Below are 18,479 nucleotides of genomic sequence, written 5' to 3' on the forward strand. Positions count from 1 at the left end.
CACATTAACTTCATTTTTATTTGGCTAAAAAATAAATATAAAAAATATATTTAAAAATGCTCACGAGTGTCTATATCTACATCTTGGCTGATAGGAAAATAAGGAGTGCCCTCATTCACCAGCAAAACTGTGTGATTATGTATCTATAAAAACACAACAAAAGGAACATGTTAAAATAGAAACACTAAAATATATGTTGAAAAAAATAAATAATACCGTTATCGTTGATTGTGCAGTCAATGGAGTACTAAAATCAGGTAGGAGATGAGTTTGGGTCTCATGTTCAGATAATTGAATAGACGTCTGATCACCCATGATGAATAAATGTTAGAAGCAAATGTAAAAACAATTATATAGGCACATATTAAAATAGAAACACTAAAATATATTGTGAAAAAAATAAATAATACCGTCATCCTTGATAATGCAATCGATGGAGCACTAAAATCATCAAGCGAGATATGAGTTAGGGTCCCGTGTTCAGATAATTGCGCAGATTTCTGATAACCCACGATGAAAATATTTTAGAAACAAATGTAAAAATAATGGTATACATATGATTTATCCAACACATCAAAGCACATGAGTAACCTTATTTTGTTCACTCTTTCGGATTTTTTGTTTTTTTCTTGATTTTTCCAACGTAGACTGTTTTCTCTTTGATGGTGGTCCCCCTTTACTTTTCACCTTGATCAGACTTAGCACCTTATCACTATTGCCCTCCATGGGAGCACTAGGAGGACAATTAGAAGTTGTCCTGCCATCACAAATTGTGGCCATCTGTATATATTCTCCACTTATATGTTCTAAATGACACATCAACTTATTATAACCATTCTCACTACAAGATGCAGCTGATGCTATTTCATAAAACTTGTGAACCAATTTATAATATCGTTGTGCCTCAGGATTTTCACAATGCTCATCGTAATTGATCTTCACAAGCGTATATCTTCGTCGCAAATCTTTCCTCCAATGATCAATGATATATTTTGAGGGCAATTTGTCCTTGTTTAAGTACGTCAAGACACGCAAAGCATGTCTACATACTATCCATTTGAATTCAAATAATAGAAAAGTACATTTTAATTCAAACTCATCCTCATTTAATGTAACCCAAAAATTCGCCCATTTTATGAATCCATCTATGATCTTCACCTCATCGACCACCTGATAGGTATATAATCAATCTCCTAAGCTAATCAAATCAGCACAACAGTATAAAAATCCTCGAAACTCGTCCTGAACTTCTTTGAATTTGGTGTTGGTGTACACTTCTTGCAGTTGCCTCTCAATGGAATAATGACTAATACATGGAAACTAAGTGTTGAAGGAACTAAAATCAGCAGCCGCCTCATTCTCAACCTTTCGTCTCAAGGCATTATCATATTGCTCAACAAATTGTTTTAAAGTTGTTTTAGAATTTACATATCCATCAAAAAAGGCATTCATACTTTCACTTCGCTGCGTTGTAGACATACCAGCCCAAAAAGTGATTTTAACATAGGCTGGTACCCAAAGATGCCTCTTAGAATATAGCCAAGTCAACCATGCATTATCATGGAGGTCATAAGCCGTGAGTAGTACTTGCCACTGCTCCTCAAATTCATCACAAGTTAAAGAGTCATATACACACTTTTGTAAATAACTCTTAATAGCTTCATACTCAAAGCATGCCCTAAGTTTTTCTGGCAATTTTTTTCATAATATGCCACAAACAGAATCTGTGTTTGGATGTCGGAAAGACCCTTGCAATTGCATTTTGCATTGCCTTATCTTGGTCAGTGATTATTGCATTTGGAGATCGGCCACTCATACAATCTAACCACGCTTCAAACAACCATTCAAAAGTCTTTGTATCCTCGCTTGATATCAGCCCACATCCAAGTAAAATAGATTGACCGTGATGATTTACTCCTACAAAAGGAGCAAATGGCATCTTGTATGCATTAATCAAATATGTAGTGTCGAATGTTATTACGTCTCCAAAACATTCATAAGCAGCCCTACTTCTAGCATCCACCCAAAATACATTTCTTAACAGGTTTTCATTAACAACATCCATCACATAATAAAACCCCTCATTCTTTTTTTTGCATTTTGCGAAAATAGTTATGGAGTGCTTCCGCATCTCCCTCCCCAAGCCGACGTAGCCTTGCCTCACGAAGGTAATTACGACAATCTCTTTCTCCGAAAGACAGATTCTCATAACCCCCTGCATCAACAACAAGAGATTTAAAGTTTTGCACACGCGTATTCCGGCCATGTCATTTACTTCAAGTTTCCTCTTTGTGTGAGAATCTAACTTCTTGTGGCATTGAAAAAACCTTGCTTTACTGGGACTTAAAGAATGTTCAAGCATAACGCATGACAAAGTAAACCTTCCATCAGCACATAGAGATGCATTAATCCTAGCCTTGCACCCAAATTTCTCCATTGGCCTTGGTTTAATAATATTCAAAGATGTGCTTCTTGATATCCCTTCACGCACACATACAAGAGTGAAGTATTTTAATTTTCCATCATTCCCAGTCCTAGAACTTCTCTTCACCATCCCAAACCCTACCTGTTTTGCATATTTCATATAGTATGATCTCACTTCTTCTTCTGAATCAAAACACATTCCAACTTTCAGTTCTTCCACGATTTCATGCCCATTATTTCTACTATCATTTTCCATAGCGTCACCCTCATTATCCGCATGTGAGACACCGGACTCCATTTACTGCAATAATAAAATAATAAATATTTATATTAAAAAAACACTTCACATCTAACTATATGTGATATTAAAAGAAATGGCTTGGTTGTTTTTTTACTAGGTTATGCAATAACTAACTGTCAAAGGTTCACGACAATCAATATATAAATACTTCCCAAAAGTGGTTTTGAAATATATATAATGCAAAAATAAAATTTACCGACTTGTAGTGGATGATGAGGTGTAGTGCAACATTTGTTTCATTTGGCGATATCGGGAGAGCAACTTGTGGCGTACGACGTCAGGAGTGGAGCTACATAGTGATGCATAGGAAGGGGAAGAGAGTTGGGCGTGGAGGTCACCGTTGGCTTGTGGTGGTGATCGGTGATTTTCGTGGGCCACAATTTGTGGATTTAGCATAGGGGAACTAAAATTATCCATGCTTAACCCAACTAAAAATAAAGAAAAGAATATTAATAAAGGAGAGAATGTCGATAACTTCTCTTAGAACAGAGCATAAGAAGCCAATAGCTTATGAAACTCAAAAAAGCACCATCTTAATAAAATCTTAGAACTATTTTTATACCAAAATTACCAATATGTATTTATCTTTGCTGGATACTGTTGAACACATTGGAGCTTCTAAGTTTTTAATGGGATGGCAATGTGCCACAAGTGTTTTAAACTAACTAGTATGATATTTTTTATTGCTTGTTTTCAAAGAAAAAGTCTCCTTACAGTTATTTATTGGGCCACTAAATAGATTTCATGCATTGGACGCCAAAAACAAACAAATATTTTGACTTTAACAAAAAAACAGAGCAATTTATCAGGAAAAAAAAACAATTTATGGAAACAGGCCATGGTGAAAAAGAAAAAAAGCTAACACATGAAGCTATACCAGAAGGCCGCACGAAAGACTTCCCAATAGCAAAAACAATCTTCATTGCCAAAGCTTCCACAACAGAGTATGACCACATGGTGTGCTCAACAGAGCTCACACTAAACATCTCCATTGTCCTTATAAAAACTATGTTAAATAAATTCTCTAAAATCAAAGGGAAAAAATGCTAGAGAGGGTATGTGTTAGAGACAAGCACTCCTTGAATCTAGTTCGATAGGGTAAATCCATGATTTTGGTGGGTTAGGATTATGTGATTGTGAGTGTAAATATGATTATTTCCCAGGAAATGGCAAGAAATTTTTTTGGACCCTTGTGCATGTAAAACAATTATTTTTTTTCCTTTTGAATAGAAGATTGATATGTTGTGGAGTTTGGTTGGAGACTTGGTGGCATGGGGCAGAGTTTATTGAAAGAGAGAACTCTCCATGATGCCGATGTGGACGGTGGTGGCCGGAACAAGGACTTTGTGGAAGAAAAAGAGAACAATGACAGTAAAGAGACTTACCTACGGCAGTACCGATGCAGACGGTGGTGGCCGGATTTACACAGAGACTTACCTTTGGCACTGGTGTGGATGCAGGTGGTGGCTGGATTTTAGGTTTGAAATTTCGGGCAGAAGACGCGAGGTGAGGTGCAGCTTGTCACACTCAATTTCTGGGTTTCTTTTTTTGTTAAACATCCCGCCAAGGCCTTGTGGGAGAAAGAAAGAAAGAAAAAAAAAGAGGAAAAGTAGTGACACGTAGGATGTTGTACAACTTGTTGTATAATTTGATGTGGGTCTATCGTTTCTCATATTCTCATATTCTTTTAGGCTTGATTAGTTTGTTTGCATGGCTCCAAGTTCCAACAACCAATATAGCAGAGTAGAGACGCGTGGGCAATGGCCGTACTGTGAATACGACATGCATCTCAAGTCACTTAAAACCGGTATTTGAATCTGGAAGAAAATTAAGGATGGTATAAGAAACTTATTTTATTTTTATAATTTTTTTAAATTTTCATATCAAATATAATAAATAATTCAGTCTTTTCAAATTCTAAAATAATATTATAATAATATTTTATTCAATTATCAACTTTCATATAAAATCATCTTATCTCATCTCACTATCCAAATCGGACCTAAATGAGGGGTCTGGTTAATGAGTCAATGACTTGACCTCGTTTGTTTTCACAAAACTTTTCAATTCATCTAATCTCTACCGGCTTAGCTTCTAAAGAACAATTAATCACTTGACAGCAGTGTTGCATAATTCTAAAGAGGTGGTCTTAATGCGTCTAAACTACGTTACCTATACTCATTATAATTAGTTAATACAGCATATTACTTTGAGTCTCATTAGATTATTCTAATAATGTGAGATCTCATACACTACCTATACTTATATATATATATATCATTTATCAAAATGGAACATTAACTTTTAATTGAACATTTTGCTTGCATATAAGTCACATGTACATATCATGACTTGTTACGAGTTAATGGATAAAAACACAATTTATTGTTTGACTTATTACGATCCTTAAAAATGTTTAAATATAAAAAATAATATTATTTATTATCATTTTAACTAATGATAACCTCTTTATAATGATCATCACGTTGTATCAAATGATTAGTTATTTCCAGCTCTCTCAGGATGAAGCTTTTCCCTCTCTCAGTAGACTGTAACCCCTACCTTTCTAGGCAAAATCTTCCATCTAAACCTGTAACCTCTACCCTCAATCTACCATTCTCATTATAACAGCTCACCTTGATCATTAAACCCCACCTACCTTTCGAGAAACCCACCAACCTTCTACTTTTGTCCTCCCCACCACATCCCCTCCTAATCTCACCAACAACTTTCCGGAAGCAGACAACTATGAAAGGCACTAAAACAGACATCGAGCAACTCATCTCCCAAACAGAATATTGTCATGGGATGACCTCATACTTGAATCAGAACTAGATGAAGCCAAAAAATCTCTGATCTTACTCTAGTTGGAAAGCTGATCTCAACGAAGGCGCTAAATAAACACACTTTTCACGTGACCATCAAGGCAGTATGAAGCTTCATCTCGATCCTAACTATTGAAGATATCGGTCTCAACACCTTCCTATTCACCTTTTCAAACTCACAAGATAAAGAAAGGGTCTTCAACCAAAGACCATGGAACTTCAAAGGCTTTCACATGGTACTCAAAGAGTGGCACCCAGGCCAAAATCTAAAAGAAATCGACCTCAAGTTTTCAGCTTTTTGGATCCAAATCCACGGGCTGCCATTGGAGATAATGACCCTAAAAAATGCCGTCAAGATAGGTAAAGCACTTGGAATCTGTTAGATGTAGATGAAATCTCATTGCCTATTGTCTCAACGAAGCATTTCCTACGAATTAGGGTGGAAGTCGACATCACAAAGCCACTAATTGATGGTATCATTTACCCTCATCTCCAAGGACTCCCAGCAAAGATCTCCTTCAAATATGAACGTCTCTCAGACTTTTGTTACATTTGTGGAAGCATTGGCCATGTCCAAGAATTCTGTCCACTCTATTTTGGAAAATCTTGCATGCCACAATACAGCCCAGAGCTTCGTGCGGAAGGCCAAGAGTCTCGTAGGATTCCCAAAAATGATGAAGTTGCTCTACATCCCGAAAATAGGAAAAAATGCTCTTGGATAGGCCATCACCGCTGCCGCCTATTCGCATTAGAGAATCTCCATTTCATCATTCAAACTCACCTCAGGTCAACTTGAATACTCACAACAAAGGTAAAGAGAAGCTTTTCCAACAATCACCAAAAGAGGAAGATCCCACAGAGCTGGAATATCCTCAATTGGCCATCTATGCTGGGAACAGTGTAGGGTCTGTTGCACTCTCTTCTTCTTTCCCATGCATGCAAACGAGGACCAACCCATGGCGCACAGTACCGAATTTCCTTCCCCCATCAACCCAAACATGTGTCACTCATCCTAATCACTAGACAACTCATTCAATGGCTAACTTAATCAGTCATAATCCCCGAGATGCGTCTGAACATCTGACACAAACCATCCAAAATGACCTCATAAATCCCAACACCTTTGGCCAAACAAACCCCCAAAGCAACTCCTTCGTCAACCACGTGGCACCAGTCAAATCCCATTTATTTCATCCCTTATCAATGCCTTTGCAGCCACCTCTCCCCTCTGAAAACACCCCTCACCTCAAACCAACGGACGAATCGTGTCCATACCCAATGTCCCCACTCCTCGGCCCATTAGTGCCTCAACCCACCAAGGAATACCTACCTATCCAGTCCCTCGAACCATCCATATTCAAAAAAATAATAGCCCAATTCAACTCAAACCAAGGTTAGATCAATTACCAAGCAAACAACCCATAAATTTCCCTTCTCGTTAGCCCTTCTGGAAAAGCCTGCCTCTCATTTACCCCTCAACCCCAAAGCCCAACGCTCCAACCTCACCCTATGATCCATCAAACAAACTCAACACTTGACCAGAAACCCAAACCCACCAAAACATTCCTCTACCCCATTTCCAATCCGTAAACTGCCCCCTCTCCCAAAACATCTACCCCAACGACCCAATAATTCTAGCCCCCAGAAAGAGAAAATCTTCATCCCGTGAAAGCTCTGAGACAAACCCTCCTGAGAAAAAATGTCTCCTGTCTTCAGTTGTACTAGTGGAATCAGACGAAGTAAAAAATCTCCATGGAGTAGAAGAAGATCTGGACCAGACCAAAGATACGTCCCAGAAGCTAACTCAGAAAATGTCAACCTCAAACCTGATGTCGACGACAGCCCCAAGCAAGGGAAACCCACCACGCGGAAGAAAGAAGAAGAGTAGATTCTCTCCTTACATGCGGAAGAATATAGCACCGACGGGTAACCTCTCTCAGTCCCAAGTGATGAATCTTTTTTCCCTAAATCCAATGACCACAGTGGCAGGGTCAATACTACCACCAAGTGACCCATGAAGATTCTATCGTGGAATTGTCGAGGCATTGCTTGGCCTCGCGCAATCAGAAACCTAAGAGCAAATATCAGGATTCACAGTCCTGATTCTATATTCCTTTCAGAAACTTTATTGTCTTCTAGTAATGTTTCACGCACTGTAAATAGCCTAGGATTTTCCTACTTTGTTCATATTCTCCCATCTGGGAAATGGGGAGGCCTTTTGTACTTGTGGCATTCTGGTGTGGAAGTTGAAGTTATCTTTGCTAATGCTAATATAATTTCCTGTTTAGTTTACTCTGATCCTCCTCATTGTCCTTGGCTTTTAAATTTAGTTTATTGTCCTGCTAAACACTCGGAGAAACAGTATTTTTGGGACAACCTGAACAAAATTTCTGACTCTTTCTCGGGGCCAATGTTGGCTATTGGGGACTTTAATTCCATTATTAATCAGAATGAGAAATTTGGTGGTAAACCTTTTGCCTGTTCATCAACCTCAAACGGCCTCAAAAAATTTTTGGATAGAAACAGCCTCATTGATCTCAAATCCTCTAGTCCTAAATACACTTGGTCAAACAATAGGCATGGGGCTTTTAACATTCAGGAGAAATTGGATCGTGCTGTCACAAACCTAGATTGGAACACTTTTTTTCCAGATACATCTGTTTTGAACCTAACACGTGTTATATCTAATCACTCACCAATTATTCTCAACACTTCCAATCTTGGAAATAAGAAAAAATCCTTCAAATTTGAGGAATTTTGGACTAGGGATCCCTCTTGTTTTGATACCATCAAACATGCCTAGAACATCCTCATTCTTGGAACCCCAAGTTTCATTTTGATTAAAAACAAAACGAGCACTAAGACTCTGGAACAAAACTTCCTTTGGCCATATTCAGACTGAAATCAAAACACTTTCAGATTCCCTCAATCAAATCCAGTCAAAAGATCCTTCACCCAACACCATCATCTTAGAATAAGCTTTAAAATAAAATCTTAATGAACAACTTCGCCGTGAAGAATCTCTTTGGCGTCAAAAATCCCGAGTCGCTTGGCTCACTTCTTCAGACCTAAACACCAAATTCTTTCACACCTCAACCTCCATTCGAAGAAGGAATAACGCCATTGACACTCTCAAAAAACCAAATGGTGTGTGGATTACGAACCCTAACGAGATCTCCACCTTGTTTCTTGATCATTTCACTAACATCTACAAATCCACCAATCCTGAACCTCCTCTGGACCTTGACGGACTTTTCCCTCATAAAATCACAGCACAAGAAAATGAGGATCTCTGCCAAATCCCAACGGAGGAGGAAATCCTCAATATCATCAATCAAACCCCTCCCACAAAAGCACCTGGTCTAGATGGTTTCACTGGGCTGTTTTACAAATCCTACTGGGAATTGATCAAAATGGACCTTATTGCAGCCATCCAAAATTTCTTTCAACAAGGAAAGCTTTTAAAGGAAATGAATCATACAAACATAGCCCTTGTCCCCAAAATTGATCGCCCAAATACTGTCCATCATTTTCATCCAATCAGTCTCGCAAACGTCACATACAAAATCATTGCAAAAATTCTGGCCAATAGACTCAGAACGCTCTTGCCAAACATCATATCTCCCAATCAAACTGCTTTTGTTCCAGGAAGACTCATCCAAGTGAACACCATCTTTGCCCAAGAAATTTTCCATCACTTAAAAAAGAAAAGAGGAAAGCAAGGACTCATGGCCGCAAAGATTGATATGGAAAAAGCTTTTGACTACTTAGAATGGTCTTTTATTCTTAACATCTTCAAAAGCTTGGGATTTAGTCATACTTGGATAAACTTGATACAAGAATGCCTCTCGACTGTCTCCTACTCCATCATTCTCAATGGATCCCCTACTGGCATGATTCACCCTTCTCGTGGACTCCGTCAAGGCGATCCCCTTTCCCCTTTCTTCTTTATCCTTGTAAGCGAAGTTCTTTCAAGACTTATTCATAGGGAGGAAACCTTAAACAATCTGGAGGGCATAAATATCACGAGAGGAGGTTCGAAAATCTCCCACCTCCTATTTGCGAATGATCTCATTTTCTTTGGAAAATCATCTCTATCCACTACCTCAGCTTTCGCTCGATGCATGGCCACTTATACTCAATGGTCTGGGCAGAAAATCAATCAAAGCAAATCCCCAATCCATTTCAACAATAACACTCTCCCGGCCACCAAAAGAGAGATAAAAGACCTTCTCAGCTTCAAAACTTGCCCAACAAAACTCAGATACCTTGGTTTGCCTCTCTTCATTGGTCACTCCAAAAATGAAATTTTCAAGGAGGCTTTAGGCAAAATTGAATCAAAACTTCAGGCATGGAAATCAAAGCTCCTCTCCCAAGCTAGTAGAACTATCTTAATCAGAACGGTGGCATCTTCCATTCCCACTTATATCATGACCACCTGCAAAATGCCAAAAGCTATCTCCTCAAAAATTGATACTCTTTTCAGAAAATTCTAGTGGAACAAAGACACAACCAGGAAAAATGGTTTCTTCACAAAATCTTGGGATTCTTTGTGATTACCAAAGTCTTTAGGTGGTCTAGATCTTAAGAAATGCTCCATTTTCAATACAGCCTTAATCTCAAAATTCACTTGGTCCATCATAAATGACTCCAACAGCCTCTGGAAGCATTTTTTAACTGAAAAATACCTTAAAAACTCCAGCTTCTTTGATGTCCAATTGAGACCAACTGACTCTTGGTTCTGGAAATGCCTCTTCAAACAAAGAGATTTTCTTAAATCTAGTTTCTGTTACCAGATTAATAACAGGATTTCAACAAGAGTCTGGGAAGACCTGTGGGTTCCAACCCTTCCTTCTCACATCCCTCAACCGAATCCAAATATAAACTGGACTGAGCCAAACCTGAGAGTTGCTGAACTCACACTTAAAGAACCAAGGAGATGGAATACCCTCCTCCTTCAAACTCTTTTCTCAACAAATTCGGCTAAAGAAATTTCCAAAATCTCGTTATCCAACTATAATTTTTCCACAATTGAGGACAAAATCAAATGGAAACATCATTATTCTTGCATCTTCTCAGTAAAATCTGCTTATGCAGCCATGCTCCCTCCTAATGATAATCTTGTTCCCAACACTCATTGGAAGAAATTATGGAAAGTCCAAATCCAGGATAGATTAAAGCTTCTCCTTTGGAAGGTCTCACAAAAAATCCTACCCACCAGAGCACTCTTGAAAAGAATTGCTAACTTGGATGAGGACCAAACTCTTTGCCCTTTGTGTCACTCTGAAGAAGAAACCATCTCTCATCTCACTCTTAGCTGTTGCTACACTAGAACTCTTTGGAGACATTCCAATTGGCCTATAGACACCACAAAATTCACCCCACACCCAATCTCGAAATGGATCAGCGTCATCTTGTCTCCCTCTACATCCTTGAATATACCTGAGGAGGAGTCTCAATCATTGCAAATTTTTGCAGCACTGGCCATTGACAACATCTGGTTTCTCCGTAATAAAGTCATCCATGACTCTGTTAATCCCTCACACACTTGGTTAATCACAAAAGTTTCAAAATCACTCTTAGATCACAAAACAGCTTGGGAAGAAAAAAAATTGACCTGTCTATGGGAAGGCAAAGCAAGCTTGTAAGCTACTACATCATTCAGTTTGACATAGCAGTCAGACCTAAAGGCACAATCACGGCAACCACCTACTGCTCAGACCAAGGTGTCCTCCTCTTTGCAATTACAAGTCTGATTTCCAGCAAGAATCTGAACATTGGGGAGGCCACAGCTGCACTGACAGGGATCAAAGAAGCAAAATCTCGTGCATTCAGGAAAATTCACATTGAAGGAGACTTGCTACAAACAATCCATGCAATTCTTGGAGAAAATCACCCAACAGATTGGAAAATGGAAGCAGTCACCAATGACATCAAATTCACTCTCACAGATTTTGAAGCTTAGTCAGCAAAAAAAAATATCGATCGAAAAATCGATGCGCGCATAACTTAGCGCAATGGGCATCTTCCAATCATTTCTATGGAAGCCTACCCATCTCCACTATCCCACCCTGCATTTTACAATTTCATAGTGGTAAAAAACCTCCGTGTATTTAAGCTTGTACTTTATCAGACAATATGTATCTATTTCCTTATTAATGCTATCTACCTTGACGAGAAAAAAAAATGATTAGTTATTTTTTACTAATTTATCAATTATTTAATATCACATCAAATAAGTCGAGATATAACCTTGGGGCTTCAGCCCAAGTTTGAAGAAGTCTCCAAAGTTTTTAATTTTTTGTGAGCTTTAGTAAGGCAAACTTTATAAAAAAGACTTTGCACTAAATATATATACTTTTTTGCTCCCAAATTTAGCATTATTTTGGTTCCGCCCTCGCATCAGATATTATAAAAGTATAATGAATGAAAATTTAGTCATGATATAGAATCTGATTCTGTCTCGTACTCTAATTTTTAATATATAGTTGTAATAGATTAAATTTATTACTTTAAACAATAAACAATATGCACCGAATTACTTTTGATCCTTTCCTAGCTAGCTGCCACATGCACAAAACTCCAAATTCGCTGTGTCTTTCTGCGTCGCGTGCTTTGTCCATATCTTACTTCACGGATGAGCATCGCCGCGTCCACCAACCAAAACGCATGCCCTGTACGAAACCTCGCATGCACACAAACACGTAAACACCATGAGGTGGACCTCAGGCAGGCCCCCCATTGCCGAGTCCGACAGATGATTTCATGGAGAGATCAATTTCACCCAGCATCCCGACTCTGAAGTCCACAGATTTTTATTCGCTGCATATATAATCAATTAGGATACATGCAGAACAATATTGCCATTGATTTCGAGCTAGCTAGCTAGCTAGCTGGTACGTCGTGACTCGTAACGCGGGTGTTTGAAGTAGTAGTAGGCCACGTCGATTTGTCACGTAGGACACTGGTCACTTCGCATGTAAACGTGCCAAGCCAAATGTCCTTAATAGCATGTCTAAGCCGTAGCAGCTATAAATATGTGATCCCCGTCTCTGCCATCTATACCATCGAAGGAAGCTAAAACCAGAACTATCATGGTGATCAAAGCCAAGATTCCTTTGTTCCTGTTCCTTTCAGCTCTGTTCCTCGCCTTAGTATGCTCGTCTCTCGCTCTCGAGACTGAGGACCTAAGTAATGAACTCAACCCTCATCATGACCCTGAAAGCCATAGGCGGGAGTTCCAGCAGTGCCAGGAGCGGTGCCAACGTGAAGAGCGTGGACAGAGACAGGCGCAACAGTGTCAGCGGCGCTGCGAGGAGCAATTGAGGGAGCGTGAAAGGGAAAGACAGCGTGAGGAGGTTGTCAACCCACGGGACCCACGACAACAATATGAGCAGTGCCGGGAAACCTGCGAGAAGCAGGACCCTCGACAACAGCCACAATGCGAGAGAAGATGCGAGCGGCAATTTCAAGAACAAGAAGAACGAGAAAGAAGGGAGCGCGGACGCGGCAAAGGCGACGATAACCAGGAGAATCCGCGAGACCCACGAGAACAGTATCGCCAATGCCAAGAGCACTGCCGGAGGCAAGGTAAAGGACAGCGTCAACAGCAGCAATGCCAAAGCAGGTGCGAGGAGCGCTTCGAAGAGGAGCAAAGAAGGCAAGAAGAAAGGGAGCGCCGACGCGGCAGAGACGACGATGACGAGGAGAATCCGCGTGACCCACGAGAACAGTATCGCCAATGCCAGGAGCACTGCCGGAGGCAAGGGCAAGGACAGCGCCAACAGCAGCAATGCCAAAGCAGGTGCGAGGAGCGGTTAGAAGAGGAGCAAAGAAGGCAAGAAGAAAGGGAGCGCCGACGCGGCAGAGACGAAGACGACCAGAATCCGCGAGACCCAGAACAGCGGTATGAGCAGTGTCAGCAACAGTGTGAAAGGCAACGAAGGGGTCAGGAGCAACAACTATGCCGGAGAAGGTGTGAGCAACGGAGACAACAAGAAGAAAGAGAGGGCCAACGTGGCAGAGACCGACAAGATCCCCAACAACAGTACCACAGATGCCAACGCCGATGCCAGATACAAGAGCAAAGCCCGGAAAGGCAAAGGCAATGCCAGCAACGATGCGAACGACAATACAAGGAGCAGCAAGGCAGAGAACGGGGACCAGAGGCAAGCCCGCGCAGAGAAAGCAAAGGCCGAGAAGAGGAGCAACAGAGGCACAATCCCTACTACTTTCACTCCCAGAGCATCAGGTCGAGACATGAGTCCGAGGAAGGTGAAGTTAAATATCTTGAGAGGTTCGCGGAGAGAACCGAGCTCCTTCGTGGCATTGAGAATTACCGTGTGGTTATCTTGGATGCAAATCCTAACACCTTCATGCTCCCACATCACAAAGATGCGGAATCTGTTATCGTAGTCACAAGAGGTAAAAAAATCTCTACCATATATCATACTTATTAATATGAAAACGACTAAAGTATTAAATAGATCATTGAACTTACTAATCTTTAATATATAGTTTTTTTTTTTTTTTTTTTTTTTTTTGAATTTTTAGAGTTAAAAGGATACGGACACCTCGTAATTTTTAGGATATAATGATTTTTTATACTTGGAGTGACGATATATTATAATTCTTCAATTTGGAGCATTTGAGTTGCATGTTTTTTTTTTAAAAAAAAAAATACAGGAAGGGCGACCTTCACCTTAGTATCTCAAGAGACAAGAGAGTCGTTCAACCTCGAGTGTGGAGATGTTATTAGGGTTCCCGCGGGTGCTACAGAGTATGTGATTAACCAAGACAGTAACGAGAGGCTAGAGATGGTGAAACTCCTCCAGCCCGTCAACAATCCTGGGCAAGTTAGGGTATTTACTAGCATACTTTCTACTCCTTATTTCTGCTCCTCTTTGTCTTCTCACAATTCCTTTAATCGTTTTTGGTACTCAAGTTTGAGTTTGTTGTACTGCAGGAATACTATGCAGCTGGTGCTAAAAGTCCTGATCAATCATATCTCAGGGTATTCAGCAATGATATTCTCGTGGCAGCTCTAAATGTAGGCTTCTTCTTTTTCATTCTCTAGACCCAAAAAAAAAAAAAAAAAAAGAACAGAGAAAAAACTTGGTTAACCTACTAAAATTGGACGTCATGATCTTGACAGACCCCGAGGGACAGGTTAGAGAGGTTCTTCGACCAGCAGGAGCAGAGGGAAGGAGTAATCATCAGAGCCTCGCAAGAGAAGCTCAGGGCATTGAGCCAACACGCCATGTCTGCCGGCCAGAGGCCATGGGGCCGCCGCTCCTCTGGGGGTCCTATCAGTCTAAAAAGCGAAAGGCCGTCCTACTCGAATCAGTTCGGGCAGTTCTTCGAGGCTTGCCCCGAGGAGCACAGGCAACTGCAAGAGATGGATGTCCTTGTCAATTACGCCGAAATCAAACGGGTAAGGCAAAAGACCTTAAATAACATGGTACCGTTAGTTGTTCTCCGCCTTTTAATTCTTTACCCTGATACTCGAGAAAAATTCTTGGTTGTGTATGCAGGGAGCTATGATGGTGCCCCACTACAATTCTAAAGCCACAGTTGTAGTGTATGTGGTAGAAGGGACTGGACGCTATGAAATGGCCTGCCCACATGTTTCAAGCCAGAGCTTCGAAGACCAAGGGAGAAGAGAACAAGAGGAGGAAGAGAGCACTGGGCGATTCCAGAAGGTAACGGCTCGTTTGGCACGTGGAGATATATTTGTAATCCCGGCAGGGCATCCGATTGCGATAACTGCCTCTCAGAATGAGAATCTGCGCTTACTCGGCTTCGGCATTAATGGCGAGAACAACCAGAGAAACTTCCTTGCCGGTGAGTCTCAGCTTTTGAAAGCAACATAAATAGAAGCTCATGAATTACATGCATGCATGCATGCTACATACATATATATAATATATATATTAATTTAGAAGCCTTAATAATATTGTTTGTTATTTGCAATGCAGGGCAAAACAGCATAATTAACCAGTTAGAGAGAGAAGCAAAGGAGCTGTCGTTCAACATGCCACGAGAAGAGATAGAAGAGATATTTGAAAGCCAGATGGAATCTTATTTTGTGCCCACGGAAAGGCAGAGCCGACGTGGCCAAGGGAGAGACCACCCATTGGCATCAATTTTGGGCTTCGCTTTCTTCTAAGTAGCTAGCTAGCAAAGTATGTTCCAAATTATCCATATCATGCGTGCGGAGGAGATGGAGAGCAATGCTTTGTTGCTTTTGTTATGTAATAATGTCTTAATAATATAAGATGGTACTAGAGATGGATGAGTACTGAGGCGCTGTGTTAAAAGTTTGTAAGCAGCCTTTATATGGAGTACTTAAGTACCACTTTTGTATGCGGATGAAGTTGTCTAGCTTTTGATGATCAGTATGCATAAATAAAACAAAGTTTCATGTGTTTGCTCAACTATTTTTCCACACTCGGTTAGCTTTGATTTCGAATATCCCACTAGCTACCTTAAGTCAAAGTGCTCTCAAGTTTGCATGCACAGATGGAATATCCACACTCTGTTGGGAATGCAGGGTAAAATACATGCAGTTTCGAGGAATGCTCGCGATCTAGGTGATCAGCTATATATGCAGTTTTCAATCGACCATACCAGCTAGCTAGGTTAGTACGTAAGATCTGATTGTTTACTGGGAAATATATCGGCAGATCATCATGCGTCTCATGAAGATGATGGATAGATATTAAAATTGATGTAAATGCTGTAAATTCATGTTTTGCACTGTCTTTTCCTGGCCTAGTACATTTTGATGTCAATGTTGTAAGCTCTGATAATGTAGTGTCTGTTCCTGATCTTAACTTTGTAATGGCGGAAGGCCATAGTGTTTGTTGAATGGAATTCGATGTTTCAAAAAAAAAAAAAATTGGTTCATCACCTTTGTGGAAAATACAGGAAAATAAATTTGCATGGAATATTTCGTCATACAACGTGTAGTTTAAACTAATTATGAAATTGCAAACCTCTTAGTCCTTTCCTGTCCTCCAATTTATTAGGAAAGTGGAAACACGACAGGAATAATGGCCAATATCTCTGTGAATATTCTGTGTAAATTGAAGCCCAACCGAAAATCATGCCATATGTTTCTGTAAATTGATACTCTGTAACTGATGAATATCCAGTCATAATGTATATTTCCTTAAGTAGAATCATAGCCCTATCATAGCCATGTATATAAAGTCTTACAAGAATCGATAAAAGCGTGCGTACTACAGTTTCCATCAAAATCTCTTGCAATATTCTTCTCTCTATATGGTATCAAGAGACCAGTCCTCTAACGAGATTTCGATCCCAGAAATGTCTTCCATAAAATCCAAACACTCAGCCATCTTCTTCCACTAAAAATCTACTTGTTGTTTTTAATATTACAGCTCAAATCAATGAGAAACTCACACCCTCAACCTTTTCACAATGGTGTGCCCAATTTGAAGCACTTCTAATTAGCTATGATCTCATGGATTATGTCAATGGTATTTCCCAATGTCCCTCTTCCGATGGAACTCCATTATCTATCGCCAAAAAAACTCACTGGGTTAGGCAAGATAAGCTAATCCTCAGTGCTATCCTTGCCTCCACATCCACATCCATTACCCCACTCATTGCCACAGCCAAAACCTCTTATGAGGCATGGAAAAAATTAACAAATATGTATGCTAGTAGATTGCATACAAGGACAATGCAATTCAAGGAAGAACTGACCTTGATCCAGCGTGGGAATCGAACGATTCCAGATTACCTCCACACGGTTAAAGCCTTGGCTGATGAGATAGCCCTCATTGACCATCCAATCTCCGATTCCGAAGATGACCTAACCCTATATGTCCTCAATGGCTTGGGTCTTGACTTCAGAGAAATTGCCTCACCTCAAGCAAGAGAAAAATCACTTGCCTTTGAAGAGCTCCATAACTTGCTTGTTGGGCACAAGAGCTACTTGAGGAGGATGGAAGCTGCTACCCAGTAGCTTGTTGCTGCTGCGAATTTCACAACCAGAAAATTTGGTTTCTCAGAAACTCAGCAGCCGAAAGGTTATCATAAGGCCACTGGGCCTTCACGACCTCAAGGCCAATCTTGCTCGCCAAATGGGCAACCCCGTGACCAGCAACGCTTCAACATTAATAACTCGAGTCGTTCCAATTCTAATCAACGGTGCTACCAGCCCAAGTGCCAATTCTGTGATCAAATGGGCCACACGGCTAATAATTGTCCATAGTTGCAGTCCAATGAAATGACTGTGAATTGCATTGCAACATTTCATGCTCAAGAAAATAAATGGCTTATTGATTCTGCAGGTTCTCATAGTATTACTGATGATCTTGCAAATTTATCCATTCACTCTGAATATGATGGCATTAACGAAGTTGTTTTTGGTGATGGTACAGGTTTGGATGTCTCACACATTGGTTCCTTGGCCTTATATAAAAAAAATCATTTACATGAAACACTTTGTGTTCCCAATATTCACAAGAATTTAATTTAAGTTCATCAATTTAATTTAAGTTCATCATTTGACAAAACAAAATAATGTTTTTATTGAGTTTCATCTGTTTCATTTTCTTGTGAAGGAACAGACAACGGAGGCGATCCTACTAGGAGGTGCATGTGAAAATGACGTCTACATGTTTCTGCACTCAATGGTGGCTTCTTCTTAAAAAATGGTTGCTAATGTGCATAAACGAATCTTGATTGATGGGTGGCACAAGCGTTTTGGACATCCATCAATTAAATTAGTTCAAAATCTTGTCAATCTTTTTTCTCTTTCGTTTACTTCAAATAAATTACCATCTTCATGTACTTCTTGTTCTATTAATAAAGCACATCAATAACCATTTAGGTCTACAAGTTTTCAAAGTCATTCTCCACTTGAAATAATTTACATTGATGTTTGGGGACCCACT

At 40.0% G+C, this 18,479-nt stretch overlaps 2 protein-coding genes across 3 annotated transcripts; one reads left to right on the forward strand and one right to left on the reverse strand.

Annotated features, from left to right (window-relative positions):
- Positions 1-2,489: 2,489 nt before the first annotated feature.
- LOC121268761 lies at positions 2,490-3,937 on the reverse strand. Of its 2 annotated transcripts, none has more exons than XM_041173035.1 (3): positions 3,603-3,937; positions 2,926-3,153; positions 2,490-2,725 (listed from the first exon to the last, which is right to left on the reverse strand). In XM_041173035.1, exons 1-3 carry the CDS (start codon positions 3,715-3,717, stop codon positions 2,694-2,696), a joined length of 375 nt encoding a protein of 124 aa, XP_041028969.1. In that variant the 5' UTR covers positions 3,718-3,937; the 3' UTR covers positions 2,490-2,693. The 2 variants fall into 2 exon arrangements, with proteins under 2 accessions (XP_041028969.1, XP_041028968.1); XM_041173034.1 differs by having other exon boundaries at positions 2,922-3,153.
- Positions 3,938-12,592: 8,655 nt separating this feature from the next.
- On the forward strand, positions 12,593-15,986 carry LOC121266210 (vicilin Jug r 2.0101). The gene is made up of 6 exons (XM_041169984.1): positions 12,593-13,974; positions 14,236-14,411; positions 14,516-14,599; positions 14,705-14,983; positions 15,084-15,393; positions 15,528-15,986. The coding sequence occupies exons 1-6, from the start codon at positions 12,645-12,647 to the stop codon at positions 15,716-15,718; spliced, it is 2,370 nt and encodes a 789-aa protein (XP_041025918.1). The 5' UTR covers positions 12,593-12,644; the 3' UTR covers positions 15,719-15,986.
- Positions 15,987-18,479: the final 2,493 nt, after the last annotated feature.

Source organism: Juglans microcarpa x Juglans regia, chromosome 1D, assembly GCF_004785595.1.
Source record: "Juglans microcarpa x Juglans regia isolate MS1-56 chromosome 1D, Jm3101_v1.0, whole genome shotgun sequence".
Lineage (NCBI taxonomy): Eukaryota > Viridiplantae > Streptophyta > Magnoliopsida > Fagales > Juglandaceae > Juglans > Juglans microcarpa x Juglans regia.

Bases quoted from the DNA above. Each gene is read 5' to 3' on its own strand.
- LOC121266210 (XM_041169984.1), top strand. From the start codon at position 12,645: ATGGTGATCAAAGCCAAGATTCCTTTGTTCCTGTTCCTTTCAGCTCTG. The intron at 14,412-14,515 runs GTATTTACTAGC...GTTGTACTGCAG, and splicing joins ACAATCCTGGGCAAGTTAGG to GAATACTATGCAGCTGGTGC. The intron at 15,394-15,527 runs GTGAGTCTCAGC...TTTGCAATGCAG, and splicing joins CCAGAGAAACTTCCTTGCCG to GGCAAAACAGCATAATTAAC.
- LOC121268761 (XM_041173034.1), bottom strand. From the start codon at position 3,717: ATGGAGATGTTTAGTGTGAGCTCTGTTGAGCACACCATGTGGTCATAC. The intron at 3,154-3,602 runs GTATAGCTTCAT...CTTTATTTTTAG, and splicing joins GTCTTTCGTGCGGCCTTCTG to TTGGGTTAAGCATGGATAAT. The intron at 2,726-2,921 runs GTAAATTTTATT...TTATTATTGCAG, and splicing joins TCATCATCCACTACAAGTCG to TAAATGGAGTCCGGTGTCTC.